The 26,768-nt window shown below is 43.6% G+C and overlaps 1 protein-coding gene and 1 long non-coding RNA gene across 6 annotated transcripts in view; both read right to left on the bottom strand.

Moving 5' to 3' along the window:
• Positions 1-1,361: 1,361 nt before the first annotated feature.
• Positions 1,362-14,149, bottom strand: LOC133499134 (uncharacterized). The gene is made up of 3 exons (XR_009794558.1): positions 14,063-14,149; positions 1,682-1,882; positions 1,362-1,588 (listed from the first exon to the last, which is right to left on the bottom strand). It is a non-coding gene; the product is annotated as an uncharacterized LOC133499134 (long non-coding RNA).
• An 8,984-nt stretch (positions 14,150-23,133) lies between these two features.
• Positions 23,134-26,768, bottom strand: part of ntrk2a (neurotrophic tyrosine kinase, receptor, type 2a) — a 96,449-nt gene continuing 92,814 nt past the window's right edge. For all 5 annotated transcript variants that reach the window (XM_061817205.1, XM_061817204.1, XM_061817203.1 and 2 more), the window contains one exon: positions 23,134-24,912. In XM_061817205.1, the coding sequence (XP_061673189.1) occupies positions 24,727-24,912 (186 nt within the window). In that variant the 3' untranslated portion in view covers positions 23,134-24,726. The remainder of the gene's footprint in view (positions 24,913-26,768) is intronic.

Raw genomic sequence — 26,768 nt, forward strand, 5'->3', positions numbered from 1 at the left:
TGGCGGCACAGTGGCGCAGCTGTGGAGCATTGGCCTCGCAGTTTTGAGGACCAGGGTTCGAATCCCCGGCACCGCCTTTGTGGAGTTTGCATGTTCTCTGTGTGAGTTTTCTCCGGGTGGGCACTCCGGTTTCCTCCCACATCCCCAAAAAGATGCAACATTAATTGGACACTCTAAATTGCCCCTAGGTGTGATTGCGAGTGCAGCTGTTTTGTCTCCGTGTGCCCTGCGATTGGCTGGCGACCAGTTCAGGGTGTACCCTGCCTCCTGCCCGTTGACAGCTGGGATAGGACCCAGCACTCCCCGTGACCATTGTGAGGATAAGCAGCTAAGAAAATGGATGGATGTTTTACTTATTTAATTCATGAGGGGTTTGGCTGTGCCGTATCTCAAATATTGTTGATTTAATTGATTTTATTCTTAACTTACTCATAATTTTATGTATGAATATAAAATCATGCTGTTCTTTTCATGCATTTATTACAAAAACAAGACTGTTGCATTTCATGCTAAGAAAGACACCCTTAAATTTGAAGTTTAATTTTATCCATCCATCCGTTTTCTTAGCCGCTTATCCCGACGAGGGTTGTGGGGAGTGCCGGAGCCTGCTATCCCTGCTGTCAACGGGCAGGAAGCGGGGGACACCCAGAACTGGTCGCCAGCCAATCGCAGGGCACATAGAAACAAACAACCAATCACACTCGCACTCATTCTCACCTACGGGCAATTTAGAGGGTCCAATTAATGTTGCATGTTTTTGGGTTGTGGGAGGAAACCAACGCAGGCACGGGGAGAACATGCAAACTCCACACAGGCGGGTTTGGGATCAAACCCGGGACCTCAGAACTGTGAGGCCAACGCTTTCCAGCTGAACCACCGTGCCGCCTTTAATTTGATCATATTTTATAATTATTTATTTTCTCTCCTACCCTACTAGTGAGTTATTTTTTTTCACAGCAAATTTTAAATCAGTATACACTGATTGCCGAGGAAGCCCGGTCGGTCATTTCAATGCTATTTAAAGCAGAAAAAGCGTCGCCGTCGTTTTTATGATCAACGTTTGAAACGCACGCACATTCGAATGCCGGAATGAGCGCCACAACATGGCTCCATCGGGTCCCCAATTGAAGGGATAGAAAAGCGGAACGCGGAGAAAAACATACTCTTCAAATGCCCCCCCCCCCCACCCCCACCCCCATTTCCGGTCCCTTCCATCAGTCACAGGAGTTGAAGTGCACTTGAGCCCCCCCCCACCACCACCACCACTCCTCACATCATCCATGAAGGGTTTCTGATGGAAGTATGGAAACGTGCAAGCTTGTTGCCAGGAGGAGTTTGAATCCCCCCCCCCCTTTTTTTTTTTGCATTCAATTCAAGCTCCCTTTATCTGTGTGTGTGTGTGTGAGATCCAGTGTGGGAGCTCACAGCGGGCCAATTAGCGCAGTGGTCCGGCTTGGCTGCTCGTCAAGCGCTCCGGTGGTCCGACTGCGGGGACACAATGGCTCCTGTGAGAAGCTACGAGACCGCAAGGAAGACCCTCGTCTGCAACGTGCGTGTGTGTGTGTGTGTGTGTGTTGCTCGAATCTTACTAAAATTAAAAATAAAACACAATTTAGATATCACTTATTCAATTGGTCAATTTGATGATTACCACGTAAATTGAAAGTTTCAAAATACTTACACCGAGAACCGCCGTGTCATAATCCAAGCCGCTTATCCTCACAATGGTTGCGGGAAAGCTGCAGCCTATCCCAGCTAGCTTCAGGCGTAAGGCGGACTACAATACACTGAACTGGTCGTCGGTCAGATATCGACAGCATCGCTGAGCGGGAATCGACCCCACGTGTGTACCACTGCACCATCAGTGAGCCAAGACCAAGAACTGCAAAGGCAAAATCCAGACATGGCAGGAGTGAGATTTTCAAAGGCCGGAACGCGGACCGCGGCTCGGGGCTAGCACGGCTGCTTTAGAGCGCCTCGTTGTCGCGGCGTGGTGCGGTACGACGACTCGCCACAGCAGGGGTGCGCAATGTGTCCAGTTTTGGTCGATCGCGTGCCAAAAAACACCAAAAAAAAAGAAGAAGAAAAAGATGTGAGCCTATCAACCATCTTGTCGTCGCTTGATTCAAGTGCGCCAGATACGTCCATCGCACGCACGGAACAGCGCGTTCTCGAAAGCTGACTTCCTGTTTACGGGCTCTCTTTTGCTTTCTCCACGGTGGCCATGGTGATGCCCTCAACCCCGGCAGCTTGAAAAGTAGATCTTGGGGTTAAAAAAAAAAAAAAAGCTGGGCACCCGAGCTCCACATGCTATGGAAATATTTTTGCAAAAGTTTGAAGCTGACTTCAAATTCAATTCATTATCTGTTTTTTTTTCCAATTTATTTCAATGATTGGATTCCCTACTCATTCAAAATGAACGCAAATAAGAAATCTCACAAAAAATAAAGTTATTTCTACACTATTCATAATTACTTGTTTCTATAATTTTATTGCACTTCAATTTATCCTTTGTTATTTTGTGAAAAGAAAAAGCAATCGGAACATGACGTCATGTATATTTTTTTAAGTTATACATTTTACATCTTCAGCGTGCATATTTTTCTAAAAGAACGTCGAGTGTTAACGTTATTTTTTGTATGTATTCAATTTAATTTAAGTCTTTTAAAAAATAAAAAAGAATCTTTTTAAGGGTTAGTCATCTTTATATCTATCTATCTATGACTACACAATATATGTATATATTATATATTTAGTCATCTTTATTGCTAATACGGATAGTACGAGTCAGTGGGGTTAATTAAAAAAAAAGGGGGAAAATGTGTATGAAGTCATTATAATTGGGACGTGATTTTCTGGCACATCCAAATCATTAGCGAATATTTTGTCTGAAGCCACTGAGGTGACCGTTCATCCGCTTTGTTTTTTTTCACTGACTTCCAGTCAATGACAGTCAGTGTTTCTTTTTTATTTTTAATTTTTTTGCATTTGACGCTTCAAACATTTTGCTCAACGAGAACGCGGCGTTCAAGACCAGTGGGAACAACGTGCTTCATTAAAAAAAATTTTTTTGCTGCACAAAAATATCTCCGACGCAAACCAAACAATGGGCGAGAATGTTGTTGAGCAGTCGCTGTCACCACGGCAACAGCGTCCACTTTTGCCGTGAAATTTACGCAGGCAGCGTTCGCGTATCTCGATGGCCGAAACTACTTTCGAAAAACATTCAAGACTAAATTGAAATGGACATGTACAATTAAATAATACATAGTAATACCCTACATCACTGGTGTCAAACTCAAGGCCCGGGGGCCAGATCTGGCCCGGTGCATGATGTAATGTGGGCCACAAAGGCAAATCATGTGTATCAACTTCTGTGATTTTTGTTAAAATCTGTACCGAAATTTCAAATTGTCATACCATAAATGATAACATTGGAATATTGCAAGCATTTCTATGCGCCCCAAACATCAACAATAGTTGAGAAACCCTTGATTTCTGATTCCAAAACTAGTTCATAAATTTTATGTGTAAACATGATGAGGCGAAAGATTTTATGGTTTCACAGTCATAACGGCCCTCTGAGGGAAACCCTAACTACAATGTGGCCCGCGATCAACTAAAAGTAATAAAATAAGGAAGAAAATGAAAAGAATGTATCATACATGAAAAAATTACAAGGTAAGCAGTAGGACAAAAATACAACAAAAAACTGTTTCATAAAAAAAAAAATCTGAAATAAACAATACAGAAAATATATAGTTAAAAAATGTTCAATATACACAAGAGTCTGAAGTGCAAGAAAACAATTAAATTAATACTTAAATCAAACTAAGAAATACTACTAATAATAATGTCGGTCAACAGACGGGCAGCTGGATGGAGGACAAAAATCTGAGAAGCGGGACGCTCAGCAAGATAGGCCAGAGCCTTGGAGGTAAAGATCAGTTTTTTGTATTGGATGCGGTATTGGACAGGGCACGAGTAGAGTCGTTGCCGTGGCGAAGGGACGTGGTGCGTGAAAGGGGGTCGTCGTGATGATACGGGTGGCAGAGTTCTGAAGAAGCTGTAGACTTTATAGCGACTTGTGGGGGAGGCCAAACGGGAGAGAGCTGCAATAATTCATGCAGGAAGTGATCAACCATCAAGTGTCGTGTCAATTTTTCTATGAGTAGGATTTTAATTTGATCACTGGTGAGTTGTAGAAAGTTGGATGAGAGCCAGCGTTTGAGTTCTGAGAAGCAGGTGGGAAGGGAGGAAGAGTGGCGTTTCCTCTGGTGTCATCTGCGTAACAGTGGAGGTGGAAGTTCATTTATGAAAAATAACCCCAAGAGATGGGATGCCTGTCATAAAGAGGAGGAGGCGCAAGAAAGAGCCCAGGGGGGCACCAGAAGCGATAGGAGATAGATCCGAGTGCTACCGAGCTAGGATGCATGTCATAAAGAGGAGGAGGCACAAGAAAGAGCCCAGGGGGACACCAGAACTGATAGGAGATAGATCCGAGTGCTACCGAGCTAGGATGCATGTCATAAAGAGGAGGAGGCACAAGAAAGAGCCCAGGGGGACACCAGAACTGATAGGAGATAGATCCGAGTGCTACCGCTCAAAATCTTTACAACACTTCGATTTTTCAAGGTCTTTTTTTTTTTTTTTTTTTTTTAAGAAAAGGTTAAAATCAAGTAGTTCAAGTCCAACGATTAACCACCCAGTCATGGGAAAATGCACAAAAGAGTTGGGAAAAACGTTCTGAAGAATATTTGATTCCCATTTTGCGTGTTCGGCTGTGACGTCGACGGTTGAGAAAACAATTTGGCCTGTCAGTGGAGCCCGTCAATCGTTCTGTGCTTTCATTTCAGAGGAGAATCAAAACTCGAGCTGCACACATTTCAATTTTGAAAATATGGATACGAGGTGTCACTCGGGGAAGCCTCGCCTCATTCCCTTTTCATCTGCGAGCAAATATGTGCGCGCATTTCATCAAACATGGCATGAACACGGCAACGCGCGTGTGCACGTTAGCGTCAAGATGGCTGAGAGTGCTTGTCACATGGGCCCACTTCCTCATTTGCATATCAATGACCGCCACTTCGTAGAAACACACACACACACACACACACACAACACACACGCAACAACATAATTGGCTGCGTTGGGAACTGAGCAAAGGTGCGCCTCGTTGCCGTGGCAACCGGGAGACTCTCTTTTTGTTGTCAGCGTCGTCAGGGCGCACTTACTCACATCCTGTCTGTTGCTCATTTATTGGCACTTGCAAAGCTCTCCTCCAATGAGACGCCCCGCTGGCAGGCATATGCAAATGAGGTGGCCGTCCACACCAATTAAAACCGACAGAATGGCTCGGGGCGCCGGGCCAGTTGACCCCTCCGTGGGTATTGCGCAATCCGCGTCACTCACCAATCAGAGGCCAGAGATCTGCATAGACCAAAGCCCGTTTTGGCTCCCGCCATTTTCTCTGGCAACGTTGCATGGTCCAGTATAGGTTTAGTTAGCGTTTTATCGCGTATTTGGCTTATTTAACAAAAAATACGGTTAAGAGGTGTAGTCACGGACTTTGTAATCGTGACGACGGGTATCCTGAAAGGCTGGTTGGCGGAGTTCGATTCGTACCCTTTCCAAAACCGAAGACCCAGTACGAAAAATGCCTTCGATGGATCAAACTTTGTGGAAGACCGCATCATCAACCGGAACACACGAAGGTATGCCCTATATTTGATATTCAATACATGTCTCGTATAAATGAATTCGAAGTTCTTCGCTAGCATAACACTGCTGCGTGTGAACGATTGCCACAACTATTCTTTGTTGAGCGATATTTAGCGATGATCGGACTGCGCAAACGTGTCGCTTTCTTGCCGGCTCGCGACCGAAGCTTAACCAGACTGTGTTTGCACGAAGATATGCCCTAAATTTGATTTTTAATACACGTCTCGTATAAATGAATGAGACGTTCTCCGCTAGCATAACATTGCTCCGTGTGAATGATTGAATGAAATAAGAAGCATGGCGTCTGTCTCAGTTAACAATGTATTGTATTGTATTGTATTTGCCATTTTTTACGAATTGTTTGTCTTACGTCAGCGCACGTGGCGTGACGTCACTTCGGGAGGCGTGGTTAAGTGCCCTGTACGGAGGGGTCAATTCCGAACGTCGTCTCTTTAAAAAAAAAAAAAAAAAACATTGAGCTGGAAGAAGTGGCCGGGAAAAGGGAAGTCTGGGTATCCCCGCTGAAGCTACTCCCCCCGCGACCTGACCCGCAGAAGCGGTAGAGAATGGATGGATAGTAAGTTTCTTTCGGCTTGTCCCGTTAGGGGTCGCCACAGCGTGACATCGCAGATGATGGCTCATATTTGTTTGGCACAGTTTTTACGCCAGATGCCCTTCCTGACGCGACCCCTCTTTGGTCTCAGTGAGATACGAACTCACGAGCCCTGATTTACCAAAACCAATCCTCCAACCACTGAGCTAGAGAAAATGGACGGATGGAATGTTGAAAATGGAACAAATTGAACAAACCATGTGAACACATAACTATTTTTTCATCGATATCAGGACAGTAAGATTATGGACAATTATGGGAATGGGACATTTTTTGATGGCCACCGTCTGACTTAGGGACAAACGATTTCAGGTTTTTGTTTTCTCATGGGCGATCCCCCCCAACTGCTGGACTAAATGTGCAAATGAAGGGAGAGAAGAGGTCTTCAATATGACTTGAGGAGAAACGGGTATGGCTGACCAGCTACAACGGCATCCCCGTTCTCAGTCAGCCTCACCGGTGGCAATACCAACACCAAGACGAATACTCAAGGAAAAATTTCTTCAAAGGTGCAGCATTGTCCTGATAAACCTGCTCGAGATCAGCCGGGCATCTGATCTACAGCATGTTTATGGTGTTGAGGAGGTTCTGCTCGGAAGTCAGCAAGGGGGTGCATCACTCCTCAAGGTGTCGCTGGGTCACACTCCAGGTCGGAAGGAGAACAACAACAAAGCAAGAATCAAAGAAACAAATACATGAGAAAACAATGACTCTAACACCCCTGCAAAAATGTGTCTGCATCCCCCCCCCCCCCCCCAGTTTTTGTTTTTCTTCACCCGAATAAATCTTGCTGGACTTTAGATTGTTGAACCTCATGATTCCCGCTGTACTTCCAGATTATTTGTGTTTCTTGGCCAGATGACATCGGCGACTATTTGCAGAGGGTCAAAGTTTTTACAAACCCGAAGGACGGAAAAAAAAGAAAAAAAAAAGATTCCTGTTCAAACTGGATCAGCGTGTAAAAGTACACCCTGAAAGATTTCGTCTTGACTTGCTCGTCACCTTTCTCGGCGTTGGCGGAGGCCTCGAGGGTGTATCAAATTATCATTGGCCAGCAAAAGAGGAAACAGGAAGTGGAGCGTACGGGTTTCTGAAGAGGTCCGCATAGAGCAAAGCGAAGCAAATGTGATTGTAGAGCGCATTTTGTACACAAGGCAACTCAATGCGCTTTACACGATTAAAAGCATTCAATTCCATAAATAGAAACATTTGAAAATGTACAATTCAAACAGCTTTTAGTGTGAGAGATATCACTGAAAAGTGGAAGTACTCTAAAATGAAGAGTTTTGAATCTGTTGGGAAGTTATTCCCTTTTTTTTTTCTTTTTTTTTTGCAGCATAATAGCAAAATGCTGCTTCACCGTGTTTGCTTTGGACTCTGCCCTCCATTATTAGACACGAGTCGATCTCAGAACCCGACCGGGTTTGTATTGCATCAGCATTTCTTTCACGTATTCAAGACTGAAATCTTTTAGACGATGCATCACATCGCACGCAGGAAACGATCGGACTCATGTCAGATGTCCGTCAAAGGCGCGGGCTCGAATTGTCCCGCGTCAGCGTCCGGTCGGGTCTCACGCTGAGCGGCGAGAGTCCAGTCGATGAGAGGATGGGGGGCCGGGCGGGGGGTGACCTTGAAGGCGCGTTGAAAGGCATACTTGCGACTAGTGTGCACGAGCGGTGGGGTGGGGTTGGGGGGAGAGCGTGTTTTGTTCACCGCAGCCGGTGGGATGCCAGCGATGCATTGAGACGGGCGCCATGGAAACAGCACAAAAAGATGAGCGCACATTTATTTCTTTAAAATCCTTTTTTTTGAATACTTGAGAAAAAACGAAGCGAACCATGATGTGAACTATTTTTCCATTTTGGCTCTAAATTTAATTTTAATTACATGTAGATTGGCTACATCTGCATTGTTTGGAAATAAAATGTTGATTTTTTTTTTTTTTTACTTAACTTTAAACGAGTGACAAGTTAATATACATTTATTGTCTTATTTCGGTGGGTTTAGTTGTCTGTTTTGTTTCCATCATTTCTTCTCCGTATATCTTTTTCTAGTGTAATTTAAATTATTTGAAATAGTTTAGTTGTTGCATTTTTATGTTTAGTAATTTCAAATTGAATATATATATTTAGATGTAAACCTCCCTTTAGTTTGTACTTATAATTTTTTTACAGCAATTGTATTTCATGTAATGTACATTAGGTCAATTGTTTTTAGTCCTGTTCAATTCTATGCATTGCCTGTTATAGTTTTTATTGTCCACTATACCTGTCTGTTCAATATTTTACATTAATTACATACAGTATTTTAAATATACTTGATATTTTCTTTCCTGTCAACCTTTTTTTTTATATATACAGTACATGTTTTAGATGATTTTTCCCTCCCTCTAATTTCTCTATTTTGGAGTTTCAATTTGATACAAATTTTTATTTTATATATGCATTAATTTCTCATTATTTTATTGCAATAATTTCTCACTTTAATACAATTTTTTATGGAATATATGCATTAATTTCACACATGATTTTATTGCAATAATTTGTTACTTTGGTGGTTGATGTATGTGTAGTGTCTGTAGCATTGAAAAAATGTAAATACTTATTTTTAAAACTGGCTTTTATTTGTTTTTCGAGCATGTTCATTGTAATACATTATTTCTTTTTTTTTTTTAAATCAACAAAAACCAAAAAAAAATTGTATTAAATACATCTGCTATTTTTGAAAATAACTGACCTGTCTTTTGATTTTGTAAACAAATCTTTTAAAGCGTTTGCTTTCCCTGAATGTAATAATAAAGGCAATACGCATGCATCCATTATCCAAGCTGCTTGTCCTCACAAGGGTCACAGAGCCTAACCCAACGAGCTTTGGTCGAAAGACATACTACACCCTGAACTGGGCCTCAGTCAGTCGCAGAGCCAACACTGAGCGGGAATCGATCCCACGCTGCCCGCACCAAAGTCAGGCGTGTGTACCACTACACCATCAGTTCATGAAAAGCAAAAAGGAGAATGAGATATATATATATATATAATTTTGTACAGCTACCTATATCTGCTAATGATGTTTGTTCACTACTCCCGAAAAAGAGACGGCCTCCACGACCCTTGTCGGAGTCATAAGCGCACGCACGCACGCACGCACGCACAAACAAAAAACTGTGCCGTCCCCCCCAGGATTAGTCAATTATTAAACGATCTAGCCCACTAAGAAAGAGTGTTATCGACGTATTATTATTATTGTTGTTGTTATTATTACGGTATGCCTTGAATAATTCAGTTGCTGGAATAGGAATATGGAATCGAGGCATCCACAATGTTGACTTTCAAGAGTTTGCCGTTGGCAAGACAGTCAAAGACGCCACAGTCGGATCGCGGCGGAAGTAAGCAACGCAAGCCACCACCGAAGTGGAGTAATGCACACCGACTGACGTACGCTCAATACGTGGCGTGTCCGACGGCTGCATGAACAAGACCTGAAGAGAAAGTTGCCGATTTGCGGCAAGGACGGATCGTACGAGAGGCCGGGATTGACACAGAAACACGAGTAGAAGCAAAGTGGATGAATACACGCAGACCGACGTGAAATGCAACCAACGACCGGATCAACAGTGGCTAGCAAAGCTGTCGTATTGCAGTCCGGTCAGATTGAAGAAGGGCAGGACTGGAACACAAATGCAAGCCTCAGTGAAATGGATTAATACATGCAGACTGCGGTCTGATTGACATGGAGAGCGTCCAATGACAGCGCGAACGGTCACTCGAGAGAAAGTTGCCCAACTATGGTTAAACTAAAGTTGTCATGTGCGGGGAGGAAGAACCGGAACAATAACAAAAGCCATAGTGAGCTGGAGGAATACATGCAGACTATAGTCGTGAAATATGATGAAACATAATTGGGGCCACGTGTACAGTATCACGGTTCGCACGAAAAATGTCTCGGGAAAATGGAAGTCCGCCATTTTGGAGGAATTTCAGGGCTCCAGCTAAAAGAGCCACGAATTGAAAAATTGGACCACGTTAACAACTGCCTGCTTTGAGCTCACATGAACATCCGCAAAAGACATTTTTAAGAACATCTCGATGCAGAAAGGTTATTAATAATTAACATGAATTTAGACAGGCTTCATTAAGCTAGGTGAAACGGGGCCGGTGGTTTTTTAGCGTCTGAGCCAAACGCTCCGTTGTGGCCTTCAAATCTGTCTGCTGCTCTCCATGACCACAAGTCTCGGGTGGCAACAGACACACAAACCTTTTCAGAGGTTTCTGTCGGGTTCTCTAGTCAGCCTTCAGTTCTCTGGAACGACCGAGCAGCCCAAAGTAGCGTGCCTAATTCTTTACAAAGGTTTACCGAAAATCCCGGCCTACAGAGCGCACCAGGTTGTGAGCCTCACCCGGTACATTTGTAAAGGAAATACCATTTGGTACGTACGTACGCCGCAGCTGTGTAAAAGTTGCAAGTGCCCACATTGAAACACGAGATATTTACAAAGAAAGACGGTACGCAGAGAGTTTAATGCTAGCGCCAAGCTAATGGGGCCGGTTAAAAAAAAAATATACCGGAAAAAAAAAAAAAAAAAAAAAAATCACTGAGATACAGCAGTAACATGCAAGCGCAGGGCTAACAGGGCCAGACCGGTAAAAGTCACTTCCTCGGCACATATATTCCACCGGTCTCACTCTTACCTTTTCCGCTCGAGTTCCCCCTTGCGGCCGTTAGAAAAAAAATGCACAAATGAGCCGCATCACCACGTAAACCGCAGGTTTGAAAGCGTGTGAGAAAAGTCGCGGCTTATGGGCCGGAAATTACGGTAGATCGCGACCTAAGAATTGTTGATAACAGTCTTGGTTGTGGTTACGCTACACCTAGAATGTAACTCGTGCCCCGTGCCATCTGGATTTTTGGCCAGTTTTCCTGCCGCTTCTCCTCTTTCCTGCCCAGAAAGTACGCTTTGGCGGCAACGAACAAAGCTGCAACACTGGAAAATTCCGCATCAAACGACCGGGGTCAGGTCATGACGAGAAGCGCTTCCCCGGAGGCGTCTACCTGTACCACTTCATTACTTGAAATGGACTCTCAGCTGATTATATTAACATTCTCGTTGATTTTTGTGGGCCTCCAACGTTTGTGACGAAGCGTTTTGCAAATAACGCACATTCGCTTACTTCTTCGCGCGCCCCCTTCCGTATGACGTCCATGTCGCGTAAATCCGCGTCTCAATGCTAATCAAAGCTGTCACGGTCGTTACTGGCGGTTGCGACGCGTCGTCCGCTTGCTGCTTAAGACCGTTTAGCGATGGCGTCAATTAGTTCTTTGTTAATGCGGGATGTCAAAACAAAGCTATTGATCGCGCGGCCCGAGCAGAAGGGATTGATCCGCCCGTCAACTCATTACGCCGGCTGGCGCTGGGCCGTCATAAACGCTCCACTGGAGACTCCATCAGGAGCATCCGTGGCGCTGTCTGCACCCCTGATTTATTCATTTTCAAAATTGTCTCTTGATTGTTATGTATGAGTTGCCCTTTTATTCCATTGATTGTTTTTTTCACGTGGCCACGTGTCGTCCTGTCAGGGAAAGTAGCCGAGCCCTGAAGACAACACTATGTTTTAAAATTGTCATCATTGCAAAATATTTTATATGTGTAATTAAAAAAAAGGTCTCTAAATTTATTGGTAAATAGAAAATTTTAAAATGATCACAGCGGGTTTAAAACAATTGGAAATAATGGAGAACCAGAGAAGTTCCCTCAGATATATGCTGGGCCAATGGCGAGCCTGGCTTTCGTTACCATGACGACTCGGTCTGTTATGGTTTGTATTGAGGTTTGGGGGAAGTACAATAACAAAAGCATTTTCCCTCGAGGCGGCAGAACTTCACAGAAAGTACTACACACTGAATTATGTTTAAGGTTATGATCGAAATTATAACTTGACTTATTAATATATAAAAAATGAAATTCTGATCTGATCCCAGTCACTGTTACTAACTTTTGCCATTGCCAAAATTTTAAATGAAATCCATCCATTCATCCATTTTCTTGGCCACTTATCCTCACAAGTGTCACGGGGAGTGCTGGAGCCAATCCCAGCAGTCAATGGGCAGGAGGCGGGGTGCACCCTGAACTGGTCGCCAGCCATTTGCAGGGCACATCGAGACAAACAGCTGCACTCGCAATCGTACCTAGGGGCAATTTAGAGTTCCAATTAATGTTGCACGTTTTTGGGATGTGGGAGGGAACCGGAGTGCCCGGAGAAAACCCACGCAGGCACGGGGAGAACATGCAAACTCCACATAGGTGGGGTTGGGATCGAACCCTGGACCTCAGAACTGTGAGGCCAACGCTGACCCACCGTTCCACCTAAATGAAATCCAAATCCAATTTATTGCAAAGACCATTTTGACTCAAGTTTCTTGCATTCCTTCTAATTTTCTTTCTTCCTTCCTGGCTTGCGTTCTTGTCTTTTGTGACTTTCCTTCCATTCTTTCTTGTTTGGCCAGTCGGCATTTGAAACCAGAACCTACAATTGTCAGGCAGATGTGGAAACCACTCGACGAGCGTTTTTTTTTTGTTTTTTTTTTTGCCATTTCCTGTGCTGTGCCTAATTAATTCCTTTCTAATTTCCTTTATCCATTCTAACTTATTTTATTCTCCTTTAATTCCCCCCTGGCCCTTCCTGGATTTTCTTTACATTCTTGCTTCTGTTTTTCTGTCTTCATATCTACACAAAAGCAATCTGTAAAGTAACCGTCCAGCCTCCCGGTAACTACTATATGAATTATGTAAATGAGCATGAGTCCCACGACAAGAGAAAAGCCTTTAATAGTCGCCCAAAGCTAACATTTGCCATTTTTCCATCTTGGCCAACTAAAAAAAAAAACAACAACAAACTAAATCTAAAGCAGGAAATTCATCTACATGCAAATTTACCTTAAATTAGAAAAAAAAAAAAAAAAAAAAAAAAAAAGCAGGCCTACCTGATGGGTCTCACGAAAATATTTTCAAATATAGATTTTCAATCTTCAGGCAACATGATGCCATGAGTGTCCTGCAAAGTCAAGAGGTGGAGATAGATTCCTCTGATGGGGGCGGAGTGTACTGTAATTTCCGGGCTACGTGCCGTGACTTTTTTCCACACGCTTTCAACCCTGCGGTTTATGCGCTGATGCGGCGCTAGCGTTAGCGCCCCTGATTTTGTTACACTTTATAGACTGCAGTCACCCAATTCTTTCTGCAGCATATTAAATTTGTTCATTTTGTGTCTGTAAACAGCACATTTAGCTCACAGCGCATGACGAGCATCCGCTAACAGTTCTCACACGCGATACGTTTCAATGTATTGCAGCTTCTTCCACGAATCCGAATTGCACAGCATGTAAGATAACAAATCTCTTGAACAAAACTCTTCAAAACAATATTTTAAATAAATGAGTTATATCCTAATTCCAGTGTTCAAGAACATACAGAAGTAAAAAATGACGAGTTAAACATCGAAAATAACACTGCCGGATTACTATCATTATTAAAATCACTCAGTCCTGACGATCTGTCGCTCTTATTGTGAAGCAACAAGAAGTTGCACACTCTTTTCCTGTTGATTAGTTCTTTTGAACTCGGGCTTTATTATGTTCAATTAACGTGTCAAAACTGCGAAATGCTGTACAAATTCGACAGCAGTGCACCTCTAACGCACCAACGACAACCCCCACTCCCGTGTATCTTACCTGTAAATAGCACAGAATACACATTTAGCTCCCGTCACATAAGTAGCATCCGCTAACAGTTTTCACACGCGATATGTTTTAATGCACTGCAGCTTCTTCTGCGTATGAGCTGGGCAGCGTCGGCCGGCGGCTGCAACACAGCGCCTACCGCTGGCAAATTGCTGTTACTACAAGAACGAATTCAAACGAAGCAAATGTGAGACGTGTCCAGTCACACGAGAGTTGAATTTGAGGGGTAAAGAATTAAAAAAAAAAAAAAATTGTGCGTATTGGGTGGGACAAAAATAATAATGTTTATGACTGTACATGTTATTAATGTCCAAACACCGTGTACCACAGTTATATGCCTCGGTGCACAGAAAGAGTTTAGCGCTAGCTGGCTGTTTTGTGATCACGGTGTTGTGTGAATTATGTATTTATTACGCCAGGATATTTCCAATTGCAGTTAACGTTACTAAAACATTGGCAGTTTGTGTTGTTCTGTCATAACGTCACGTGTACTACTTACTACATCACAAACGACACTCGCCCGTTTGATGGCGACCAATTTGAGGGCCATTGTGTCTTTCAAAGATGAACTCCAAATTTACCAAATTTGAACACGTCATAGCTGACAGGTGGGCGGGGCTAAATCGCAATTAGGATTGAAGTTTGTTCAGCAGCCGTAAAATAAGAAACTCCGATGATTCCCTCCCTGGAAAGGTTCGGTGGCGCCCTCTACTTGCAGACAGGTGTGAAGCCGTACCTCGTTAATTGCAGTTCCTGACTACCCATGCAATAGCCGCAATCTGTGAAGTAATGAACGCATACATTTTTATTTAGACATATTTTTACATTTTTATGAACTTCTGGGTGGCACGGTTCTGAGGTCCCGGGTTCAATCCTGGACCTGTCTGCGTGGGTTTTTCCCGGGCACTCCGGTTTCCTCCCACATCCCAAAAACACAAAAACTGGACATGCTAAATTGCCCCTATGTGTGACTGTGAGTGCGGGTGTTTGTCTCTATGTGCCCTGCGATTGGTTGGCAACCAGTTCAGGGTGTACCCCCCCACCCCCCACCCTGCCTGTTGACGGATCTGACTTTTTTTTAAATTTTTCAACAAACAAAATTGCATCATACACTCAAAATCCTGAAATATGGCGAATTATGTGTAATATAATGTAATATATATGGAAAAAAATCTATATTAATTATAATATAGCGAGAAGAATGTATACATGAAAAACGTTGACCCTGGAGGATCTCATTGCAGGGCCGCACGGTGGATCAGCTGGTAAAGGCGCAGTTCTGAGGACCCGGGTTGGATCCCGGCCGGCCCCGCCCGCGCGGAGTGGCAACCAGTTCAGGGTAGTACCCCGCCTCCTGCCCCCGCGACCCTGGTGAGGATAAGCGGCAAAGAAAATGGATGGCTGGATCTCATCGCATTTGGAAAATGCAACGGCGCATTCACTGCTGCTGTCGGCTTTGATTTGTTTTGTCTTCCTGGAAAAAAAGGAAGAAGAAGAAGAAAAGTGCGAGGTTGGGTAATGCACTCGGAGATACGGCTCCTTTCCGCCATGTTCGATGCGTCCCATTCAAGCCTTTTACCTCGGCCGCTAACAGCATCTAAATGGCACGTCAGATTGGCATCAAAGATAATGACCACGATGGCATCTGGAGGCAGCGCCTCTTTGTCCCGCTTGTTTTGACCCCCCCCGCCCACCCTCCCGGACCACCACCTCCTCGCGGTGTCGTCTTCGTCCTCCCGCCACCTCCTCCGCCCGTCTTGTGTTTCCGAGCCCGTAAATCTCCATCACCCCGCTGGCTTTTCCGTTCGGCTGGAACTGGAAACTCGAGCGGGAAAGCGGGTGGAGACCACGCGGCGTGAGGAATGGTTCTCCTCCGCCAGCTTGTCCTTTTTCCCCCCGTCTTTTTCCACCCTGGAGGGTTCGCGCTTGTGCGTCGAGAGCACGCCCACGACTACGAATCTCAATATTGTTTGTAATCATGTCCACATCTCTTCAGTGATCTTTCATATTCGTCTTTAAATATCCTGGATGGTGCACGAGCTCATTTTTATACAACTAGCGCATGAACCTGTAGTTACATTATATTACCATAGTAATAACATGTGTGAGCCGAACTAGTAATACCATTGTGATAATAATCAAGAAACTTTTCAATAACCTTGCAAGAATGCTTCAACATGGTTATAACGCTATAATAATACATTTGTCATAAATGTAGGTGTGAATATTTTCCTACATCCAGGTCATTTCATTCTCAGGGCAGAAATGGACTGTTCTGATTGTTCTACGCGACGTTTCGCTTCTCATCCAAGCGAGGTAGATCACGGCGAAGGGTTATGATTGAAATAAGTTTATGGCGTTTCCGTATAGCACAACATTGATATTGCCATTTTGCGTATGTTTAAAAACACATTTGCCAATGCTCCTCCCCCTAAAATAAAATACAGAGAATGAAGTTTAACAAGACATTTGGAGTGAACGCGCACAAACACGATCCGAAGTGTGCACAACCCACATCCAGCCTCCCCCGTGGCGTGGCTGATGTGACCCGCAGGTGCAGCCGGGGCCGGTTGACGTCTTAATAAGCACGTGCGGTTCCTTTGACTGCCGTGACTGGGTAATTGTCGCTGGCGTCATTACAAAGCATCCGTCCCATGCGCTCGCCTCGTGTGTGTTCTTCCGTCTTCGACGGTTTCGCTTCCCCGCAGCTGCGACAAGTGTGGAATTAAAGCGACCCGCGAGCTGTCGTTAGCAGACGTAATTGCCGGGTTCCCGCGTGACCGGCAGCAAAACGAGTTTGTGCAAACGTTTGGGTTTGTTCGCCAAACGTGTGCTGCAAAGACAATGGAAACGTGTTCCGTTCATCCATTTTCCTAGCCACTTATCCTCACAATTGTCACGGGCGTGCTGGAGCCTATCCCAGCTGTCAATGGGGAGGAGGCGGGGCGCTCCCTGAACTGGTTGCCAGCCAATCAATGCTCTGGGCAGTGACACCTGTCACCGCTCACGGCTGTTTCATATTGGATTATGTATTTGAATTGGAGATTTTATCACTGGCATTTGCCAGTTCATTGTGCATTGTGCCCGAGTTAGTGAGTGGCATTCACTGACAGTAGGAATCTCCACCACTGAAAATAGTGTAGCGTTGCGCTATCCTCGTCACAGTGTTTCTGTGCCACCTTATTTTAGTCCCGTCTTAGTTTATGCTCCATAGTCAAGCCCTAGTTCATAGTTTGTCTCCTTGTCATCAGACCTCGCTTCACGTTTTTGGATCCTGCCATTGCTTAGCATTTCTGTACCTCTGCCTTCTCGGACTGCTTTGAACAAAACTACACCTGACATCATGTCCTCGTCTCGGAGTCCTGCTTTTGGGTTCAGCCCCGCACTGGAGGTTGGTGACAGCTTGAAATAATTTAAAACCCGATTTAAATATGAACTTCCAAAAAAAAAAACCCATAAATTTGAATCCAATTTCACACTCTGATTTGAAGCCTCAACCTTTATAGATAAAACATAAACATAGATACACATTTAGCATGGCCCTCAGGGGTCTGAATATAAACCGCAAACGGCCCCAGAGAGCAAAAAGCTTCCCTGTTGTAGTTTTGGAAAATACAACTCCATCCATCTCCTGCGCAGGAAGCACCGAAGCCGAAAGGTAATCTTAAGCGCTTACCTTTTGTGGTATTTGCGCTCTGTTAACTAACGCCGACACGTAAACGCTGTGAAAGACGATTTGGATCAGGACACGCGGAAATGTCAGCTTGCGTCTCTGGAGCAGACTTCGGTCCACTTCCACTGCGCAGGACTGAATGGATCAGCGGGAACGAAACACGCTAGCATACAACAAAGGAGGAGAACTAGTGTGTATTGTGGACACTTCAGCGCCGCTTTCAGGTACTTGATACTCAATACAACCCCCCCCCCCCCCCCCCAAGAAAATCCAAACCAAATGTTTTGGGTGGGTTGTCGATATAGAGGTCGTGCACCTACGTCATCAAATCACGTCACTGCCCGGAAGTGCCGGTCAAACAAAGTGTTGTTCAATGCTAAGTCGGTTGGAGACGACGCAAAAATATGTCTTATAGCACGACGCCCAGAGTTTTGTCCGATACCGTTAAACATTTGGAAGGTGACAATAAACGAAGGTACGTGGAAAAATGAGAGACACTTGGCAAAGAGGACCCGTATTTAGTAACGAAGTCGATGTTTTCGCCGATAAGAAAGTGGACTGTTAACCCGCTTCCGCTTGTTTTGGACAAGTGGATCCACGCATAGATCTGGTGAGTAAGTCGTCGAGATTTACACGGAAAAGTTTGAAAGCGTAGAAAAGTCTAGACGCATACAAATACTTTGTTGCTGGATCTGTTCTCAATCAGGAATAAATCCCACATAGCGATGGAGCCGCTCAGATTTTTTAATACAAATACCAATATTTAAATAAATGAACCCTGGTTTAACACAAACTCGCATTCATTAAATATGATTGGGGGAAAAAAAGATGACGGGTTGATGGCTCGTGAACGCGGAAGCGTGTTGTGGCCACACGTTAAACTTCAGTAAACCTCTCCGTGACAGACGATGGAGCCACTCAGATTTTTTTCAATACACATACCAATATTTAAATAGATGATCCCTGGTTTTGCACAAATTCGCATTCATTAACGATGATTGGGGAAAAAAAAAAAAGGACAGCGAGTCGCCTCCTGCGTACACGGAAGCGTGTTGCGGCCACATGTTAAACTTCAGTATACCTCTCCGTGACAGACTTGTTTTTTTTTTTTAAATATGCATTGTTCTCAAATGAGTCCAATGCGTATTTAAAAAAAATAAAATACACCGCTGGGATAGGCTTAAGCCCCCGTACACGGAAGCGTGTTGCGGCCACACGTTAACCTATTAATTTATTATTTTATATTAGTTTGTTTTCTTTTTTTTAGTAACGCATTGGATTCATTTCAGAACAATGTACATTAAAAAAAAAGACATCTGTCGGGGAGAGGTTTACCGATGTTTAACGTGACGAGACTGAAAAAGGAAACGGCAACACAATGAGACGCAGTGAGCAACTCTTTGTTTCTTTCATCAGCTTATTCACATTTATACACAATTTTTTTTTTGTTCGTGTTCATTCCTCGCCACTTTGTTGTTCTCTTTTACAAAAAAAAAAAAAGCACTTCTAGAGACGTACACGTAGAGTATCGGCAGCGTAGAAGAGAAAAAGGAGTTTATGGTACAGTAGGTCACTTGAAGAAGAGAAAAAGTCCAAAGTCTTTGATTGTCACTCCCTCCGTTCATCCCGACGTTATCGCCTCTCTCAATTTGTCTTGACTTGAAAACGGCGCCATTGTCCCCCCCCCCTTTTTTTTTTTTTTTGGTCCGTCGGATAGAAACGACTTGATTATTAAAAACAAAATGTCACTCGGCAGAGCGCAGACCTCCGCCAAGGCTGGACAGCACTTAACAAAAGTGAAAGAGGAGCAAAAAAAAAAAAAAAAACTACAAAAAAAAAAAAAAAAATCCCAGAGAGCCATTTTGCATTTTTGTCCGTTCGTAGGCAAGCAGGCTACTTCCTGGTTGAGGACAGGACTGTACCATATTTTTTCCTTTTAATTACAAGGTGAGGTGAGGGTCATGTTCATCAATGTGTCCCCCACGCTCCCCCCCCAAAAAAAAAAACAAAAAAAAACACATTTTTGAGTAAAATCAACATTATCAGGAAAAGACAGAGAGGACTCGAGGGGGAATAGTCCATTATAACATAAGGAGGGTGGGCGGATTCCTTCATTTTAGTACCAAAATCTTGCTGAGGAATAAACAAATAACCAGAGCCCGACTTGTGGACTTTACACTTTTATACTTGGCATATTTTAAATAACAAAGCAGTGGAGTCTGTTTGACTTCTCTCTCTTTTTTTTTTTTTTTGTTGGGAGAGAGGAGTTGCATGTTTTTTTTTTTTTTTACCCAGCATGCACTCTGCCTTCAACACTATTGCCCAGAGAGGCCGCGATTGGCCGGGGCGCTCCAAAAGCATTCAAAGTTTTCATCGATTTTTCCCCCTTTTTTTTTTTTTAACGTCTGCAAAAGGCGACCATAGGAAGAAAAAAAACAAAGAAAAAAGTACAAAATTGCCTTGAAATATCCGATGCTTATCTACATATTTGTATGGATATAAAACAAATGACAACAATTCATCAAGGCAGGTACACAAACATCAATACCATCAAGTGCTGTTGTCATGAAATGAAGCGAGAACTTCGAGTTCCACGATAATATCATCGTCATCACTATAATTATTACTACATGAAGGTTTCCGACACAAAATGGACGAAGCTATGATTTGATGCGAGTTTTTGCCCTTTACAGTCGAGGAATTAAAATGAAAAAAAAAAATTAAAAGAAAATTCTCCTTTCATGCATGTTGTTGTATTTACAGTGTGACTCAGTTGCATGCAGGTGACTGCGTGTGTGTGTTTGTGTGCAGGAAGGGGTGGGCACTTGTATGTTTATATAAAAAAAAGTCACTAAATTTTAATAATTTGTCATTTTGAATTGAAATGGTTTTGTTGTAGTAATATTAGTATATTGGTTATTTTACCGGCACATTTTATTGTATGAAGCAGCGAACCAAATATTTAATGAGATAAATGAATTGAATACAATATCCCTCCGTTTCCTTTTGACGCTTATCCTCACGAGGATCGCGGCGAGTGCCGGAGCCTATCCCGGCTGTCAACGGGCTGGAGGCGGGGCGACACCCTGAACTGGTCGCCAGCCAATCGCAGGGCACATGGAGACAAACAACCGCAGTCACGATCACACCTTGGGGCAATTTAGTGTTGAATTAATGTCGCATGTTTTTGGGTGTGGGAGGAAACCGGAGTGCCCGGAGGAAACCAACGCACGTACGGGGAGAAGATGCAAACTCCGCACAGGCGGGTCCGGGATTGAACCCGGGACCTCATAACTGTGAGGCCAACGCTTTCTAGCTAACCCACCGTGGCGCTCCGCTTTAAACATTTCATACTAAAAACTTTTTAAAGCGCAGTGCAGCCGCGGTATACGAATTTACGTTACGTGACTTCATTCAAACGTGCACCAACCAAGGAAGTGATTCTCATTGAAATGAATGGAACCACAGTTAAACTGTTCCAAATCCACGCAGGCACCGGGAGAACGTGCAAACTCCACACAGGCGGGTCCGGGATTGAACCCGGGACCTCAGAACTGTGAGGCCAACGTTTATGGGCGGGGGTCAATTCCGGGCAGGATCTCCCAGACCGTTTCACCTCCGACAGCCGCTCAACTTTCACCGCTCGCGATCCCGCGACGGCGCATCACCCCTCACTGCCATCTTCCCTTCAACCTTTTGCCCCCCCCCCTCTTTTGTCCATTCCCCCTCACAGTGCCCCCCCCATCCCTTTTCCCCTCCGCGCCATAAAACAATAAGTCTTGAATGTCTGCGAGGAGGCCCGCGCTAATGGAGCCCATTAGGCCCCCGTAATGAAATATACATTACACCATTACGGAGGACTGCAGCGCTCAAATAATAAAACATGCACAATTCAATTTCCTACTCGGACCGGCGTGAGTGTCTTTTCAGCGAATGTGTGTAAAGATGGAGGGATGGCGAGAGAAGGTAAACAGTCTGCGGAACACACACACACGCACGCACACTCAGTTTTGAAGCATGTCTGAATGTTAAGCATTTAATATGAGCTGACCAGAAGAACCGCACCCGCCGCGTTTGAATATGAGTGTGCGCGTGGAAGCTCTGTTGCGAAGTAAAAATATAAAGTGGACAGAATTATTTGCATTGTTATGTATTAATTTCTCCCTTTCATGCGTCGGAAACAAAAACAACAGAAAAAACAAAACGTTGCTGCCTCTAATATTGTGTCATTATATCTATTCATCCATCCATTTACTTAGCCGCTTATCCTCACAAGGGTCACGGGGCGTGCTGGAGCCTATCCCAGCTGTCAACGGTCGGGAGGCGGGGTTACACCCTGAACCGGTCGCCAGCCAATCGCAGTTGCACATGGAGACAGACAAGAGTCGCGCTCACAATCACACCTTGGGGCAATTTAGAGTGTCCAATTAATGTTGCATGTTTTTGGGATGCGGGAGGAAAACCGGAGTGCCCGGAGGAAACCCACGCAGGCACGGGGAGGACATGCATAATCCACACAGGCGGGGCCGGGATCGAACCGGGTACGTTTTAGCAGCTGATCCACCCGTGTACCGGTCATTATATATCAGCGACAATTTTTCAAAAATATTTTTGATGACAGTTCCATTGAGGTTTTGCTTTTATAATTGGTACCCAATCTGTGATGTAAAACCTCATCTATCTTTAAGCGCGCCCCCCCCCTTCCAAACCCCCCCATTTACAACGACCCCTTCAACGACCCCTTTAGTTGTGAACGTCAATCGATGGACCTCTGATGCCAGCAGAAGTGAAGCATCTGTTCCTTTTTTTTTTTTTTTTTTTTAAAAACGTGAGGGGCGGGGGGTCATTTTTGGCATCATATTCCCCTCTATTCAAAAAAGTTGAACGGCACGATGATCGCAGCACCCCTAGCAGGTCAGTCACGCCTTTAAAAAAGAGCAATAATTGAGGATTGCCTCACGGGCTCCCGTAGAAATTTGGTAACATGAACAGGAGCAGAGTGGGATGTTTTTTTTCGCCTTGGAAAAAAAAAAAATGAAGATGAATATTGAAAGGCGGAATAAACCAAGAACTCAATTGTAAGCTGGCGGCGAAGATAACGCGTGGCCACTTTTGATTGACTTAATGTACTTTAGCGACTTCCAGAAGTTCACGAGCTCGAACTTAATTAAGGGGACTGCGAAGGAAGCGCCGCGGCGCTAAGCTTCGTCTTCCTGTTCGCGGTCATTTTTGCACATTTTTTTTTCTTCTTGGATAGATCCATCAGTGTTGTATCTTCAGTAGTTTCTAACTTCATTAATTAAAAAAATGATAAATATAAATTATTAAGACAATAACAAATGCAATATCTGTCAAACAAAACAATATTAGTCATGTTAAATACCAAAATTTCCGGCCTATGAGCCGCGACTTTTTTCCCCCACACGCTTTCAACCCTGCGGTTTATGCGTCTAATTTGTGCATTTTTTCTAACGGCCGCAAGGGGCACTCAAGTGGAAAAGGTAAGAGTGAGACCGGTGGAATATATGTGCCGAGGACGTGACTTTTCCCGATCCGGCTCTGTTAGCGCTGCGCTAGCGTGCAACAGCCGTGTCTCAGTGATTTTTTACTGGTATGTTTGTTTTTTAACCGGCCCTGTTAGCGCGGTGCCAGCGTTAATGCTGCGTTGGCAATAGCACGGCGCTAGTGTTAGCGTCAGTGTTAGCATGATGGCGTTAGCATTAAACTCTCTGTGTATCATCTTTCTTTGTAAATACCTCGCGTTCAATGTGTGCAATTGCGGCTTTTACACAGCTACAGCGTATGTATGTACCAAGACAATAACAAATGCAAAATCTGTCAAACAAAAAAAATATACGTAATAATAAGAATGTTACATATTGTAATTTCCAGCCTATAAGCCGCGCCTTTTCCACACACTTTCAAGCCTGTGGTTTATGTGGTGATGTAGCTAATTTGTGCATTTTTTCTAACGGCCGCAAGGGGGCACTCGAGCGGAAAAGCTAAGAGTGAGACCGGTGGAATATATGTGCCGAGGACGTGACTTTTACCGGTCCGGCCCTGTTAGCGCTGCGCTACCGTGTAAATGCCGTGTCTCAGTGATTTTTATTGGTAGGTTTCTTTTTAACCGGCCCTGTTAGCGTGACGCTAGCGTGTAAATGCTGTGTCTCAGTGATTTTTACTGGTAAGTTTTTTTTTTAACTGGACCTGTTAGCATTGTGCTAGTGTTAGCGTTAGCGTGGCGCTCGCATTAGCATTAAACTCTCTGTGTACCGTCTTTGTTAATATCCCGGGTTTTAATGTGGGTTTCAATGTGTACGTACCAAATGGTATTTCCTTTCCAAATGTACTGGGTGAGGCTTATAACCGGGTGCGCTCTGTAGGCCGGAAATTACGGTAAATAAAAAATAAACACGTGACAGTTACTTTCCAGTTGGATTGATGTGTCCCCCCCCCCCCCCCAAATTTTTCTTTGAGAACACTTTGTTGGGTGAACGTGTTGAGCAAATGAATCAAATGCAAATGAACGGCTTAAAAATAACTTGATGATTTTTTTCAATCGGAATATATTGAAATGATCAAGAGGATTGGCTGGAATGTCCATCCCTAATCTCCCTTTCTTGAGGAACGAGGAACTAGCGCGTGCGTGTGTACATTATGTAGGCGTGGTTGATTAATGGAGGGGTGGGGGTGGGGGGGGGTCGCAACACGGTGTCATGTGGTCTTCACAAGCACATTAAAGCAAACCTCCATCCAGTCTCGAATTTACATGGGAAAGCTCCGAGAAGCGTTCCCCGTAGAACTCCGTCGAGTCCAGCAAAGCGTCCCGAAATGAGCTTTTCCCCTCTTTTTCCGGGAAAGATGGAATGGGAAATAGGGTTAAAGGAGGGGGGGGGGGTGGCAATTGGGGGGGAGTGTTTTTCTTTTCTTTCCTTTTTTTTTTTTTGGATTGCCTCGAAAAGTCGTTTTTACACCGTTGCGCTCATCCCAGAATGTCCAGGTAGACGGGCGAGGCTTTGGCCAGGTTGAGGAGGAGGCCGTGGATCTCCTTGATGCTGAGTCTCATGTGCGGCTCCCTCTGCCAGCAGCCCAGCATGAGGTCGTAGACCTCTTTGGGGCAGGTCCTGGGGCGCTGCAGCACCCTGCCCTGGGTGATGCACTCGATCACCTGGGGGGGGGATTTGTCGGCGTACAATAGATTAAAAAAAAAAGTAGTCAGAGTCCATCAATTATTAATCGGCGCGATGAAGTCGAAGCCAATCGGAACTGACAACTGCGCGGATCCGCCGTCGCTTCTCGCAAATCGCCAAAGCCGCTTGGAAAGCGGACGCTTCATTCGCTCCCGCTGCGTTTTCAAATTTGAGTCTTGTGTCAAATAATTCCACTTCTGTACATCTATTACCGTACGGAACCTTTTAATATTCATTTTCTTGGCAAAGTCGACAAATCACATACAACTCGGGTTTTGGATGGCTTAAAGATCGCGTAAGTGTACCTAATAATATGGTGCGCGCCTGAAGATGACAAATAGATAAACCAAAAAAAAATAAAAATAAATCATCAGAAATTCAGCATAAATAAAGGGAATCATATTTGAGTACCCCATTAAGGGATTAAAATGTGCCATTTCAAATATTTTTCAAATTAAAATGATAAATAATAATAATAATATTAAATAATAATAAATGATAAATGTTAAAAAATTCATAATCACAATATTGCATCATAAAATAAAGAATACAAAAATGTACGTCAATGATATATTATCAAGTTTTATATGCATTTAATATGTGTAATTTCACATTTTTAAATATATGTAATTATATTATAATCACTAAACACTGTAAATGATAAAACTATTAAACTTGTTAGTTTTATTAAAATGCATCATTAAATAAAATTTTATACGTTAAAACATTTCATAAGTAGTTAAAAAAAGGCTGTAATAATATAATAACATGATAATATATATATAAATTTATACGTAAACTATGTATATAATATAATAAATCTATATGTATAATGTTATATATAATGGTATTTATATATATATATAATATAATAAATGTACATGTATAATGTTTTATATATATATATATAATATATATATATACTGTATATATAAAGCATAATGTATTATGTTAGGTAATTTGTAATGTATTTACGATACATATAATACATAAATCTATCAATTAATAGAAAAGTTGATACCCGAAGATGTAAACTGTACGTGTGTACAGTAAAATATGGATCATATATGCAAAGAGTCGACGGTTACTTTGTCAGACGATGCGACTGACGTGTCATCAGTCGACCACCGCGGCAGACAAACGACGTCTCATCGTTTCCCGCGCGAATCGTTTTCAGGTCGGGAGGGGATTGGACGGACGGGAAAGGGAAAGGCGGAGCCCCGAAGGGTCAACGCCGACGGGACGGGCAGGAAAACATGACCCCGGAGGTCAGAAGCCACGAAGGCCCGGCCTTTCCCCGAAACTGGGTCGCGGCCCGAGAAAAGGGAGATTTGTAAATCCTATTAAATATTCAAAGGACTCTCAACGCGCCATCGTAAAGTGAGCGTGTGAGCTTTTATTTTATTTTTTATTTTTTTCCTCCCATCTCGAAACGGCCGTTTGAAGTCAAACGGAAAGCACAATTAAAGCAAATCCATCCAAAATTAAAAAGGAGTCGTTCGACAAAAGCGCCGTTATTATGTCGACGTTGGATTATTGTTGAGAGTGAGAAGCCGGTGTAAAATAATCATATTACACGCTATATGCAGAATTGCATGTCGTATCGCATGCACCGTGCACCCCGACAAGATGGTCAACAAGTTATTGCAAATATTTGACAAAAGCGCCGTTAGTAAGCGCGCTATTACATGCTAATAACGCTCAAAACAAACAATTTATTACAAACTGTACAGAAGCACCTCCAGCACAGTACATTTAATTTGGACTATTTTAGAGCAACATTAGCATTTAGCAAGTTAAATAATCTTGTGCTCGTGTTTTTATTGATTCACTG

The sequence above is a fragment of the Syngnathoides biaculeatus genome, chromosome 4 (assembly GCF_019802595.1).
Source record: "Syngnathoides biaculeatus isolate LvHL_M chromosome 4, ASM1980259v1, whole genome shotgun sequence".
NCBI lineage: Eukaryota > Metazoa > Chordata > Actinopteri > Syngnathiformes > Syngnathidae > Syngnathoides > Syngnathoides biaculeatus.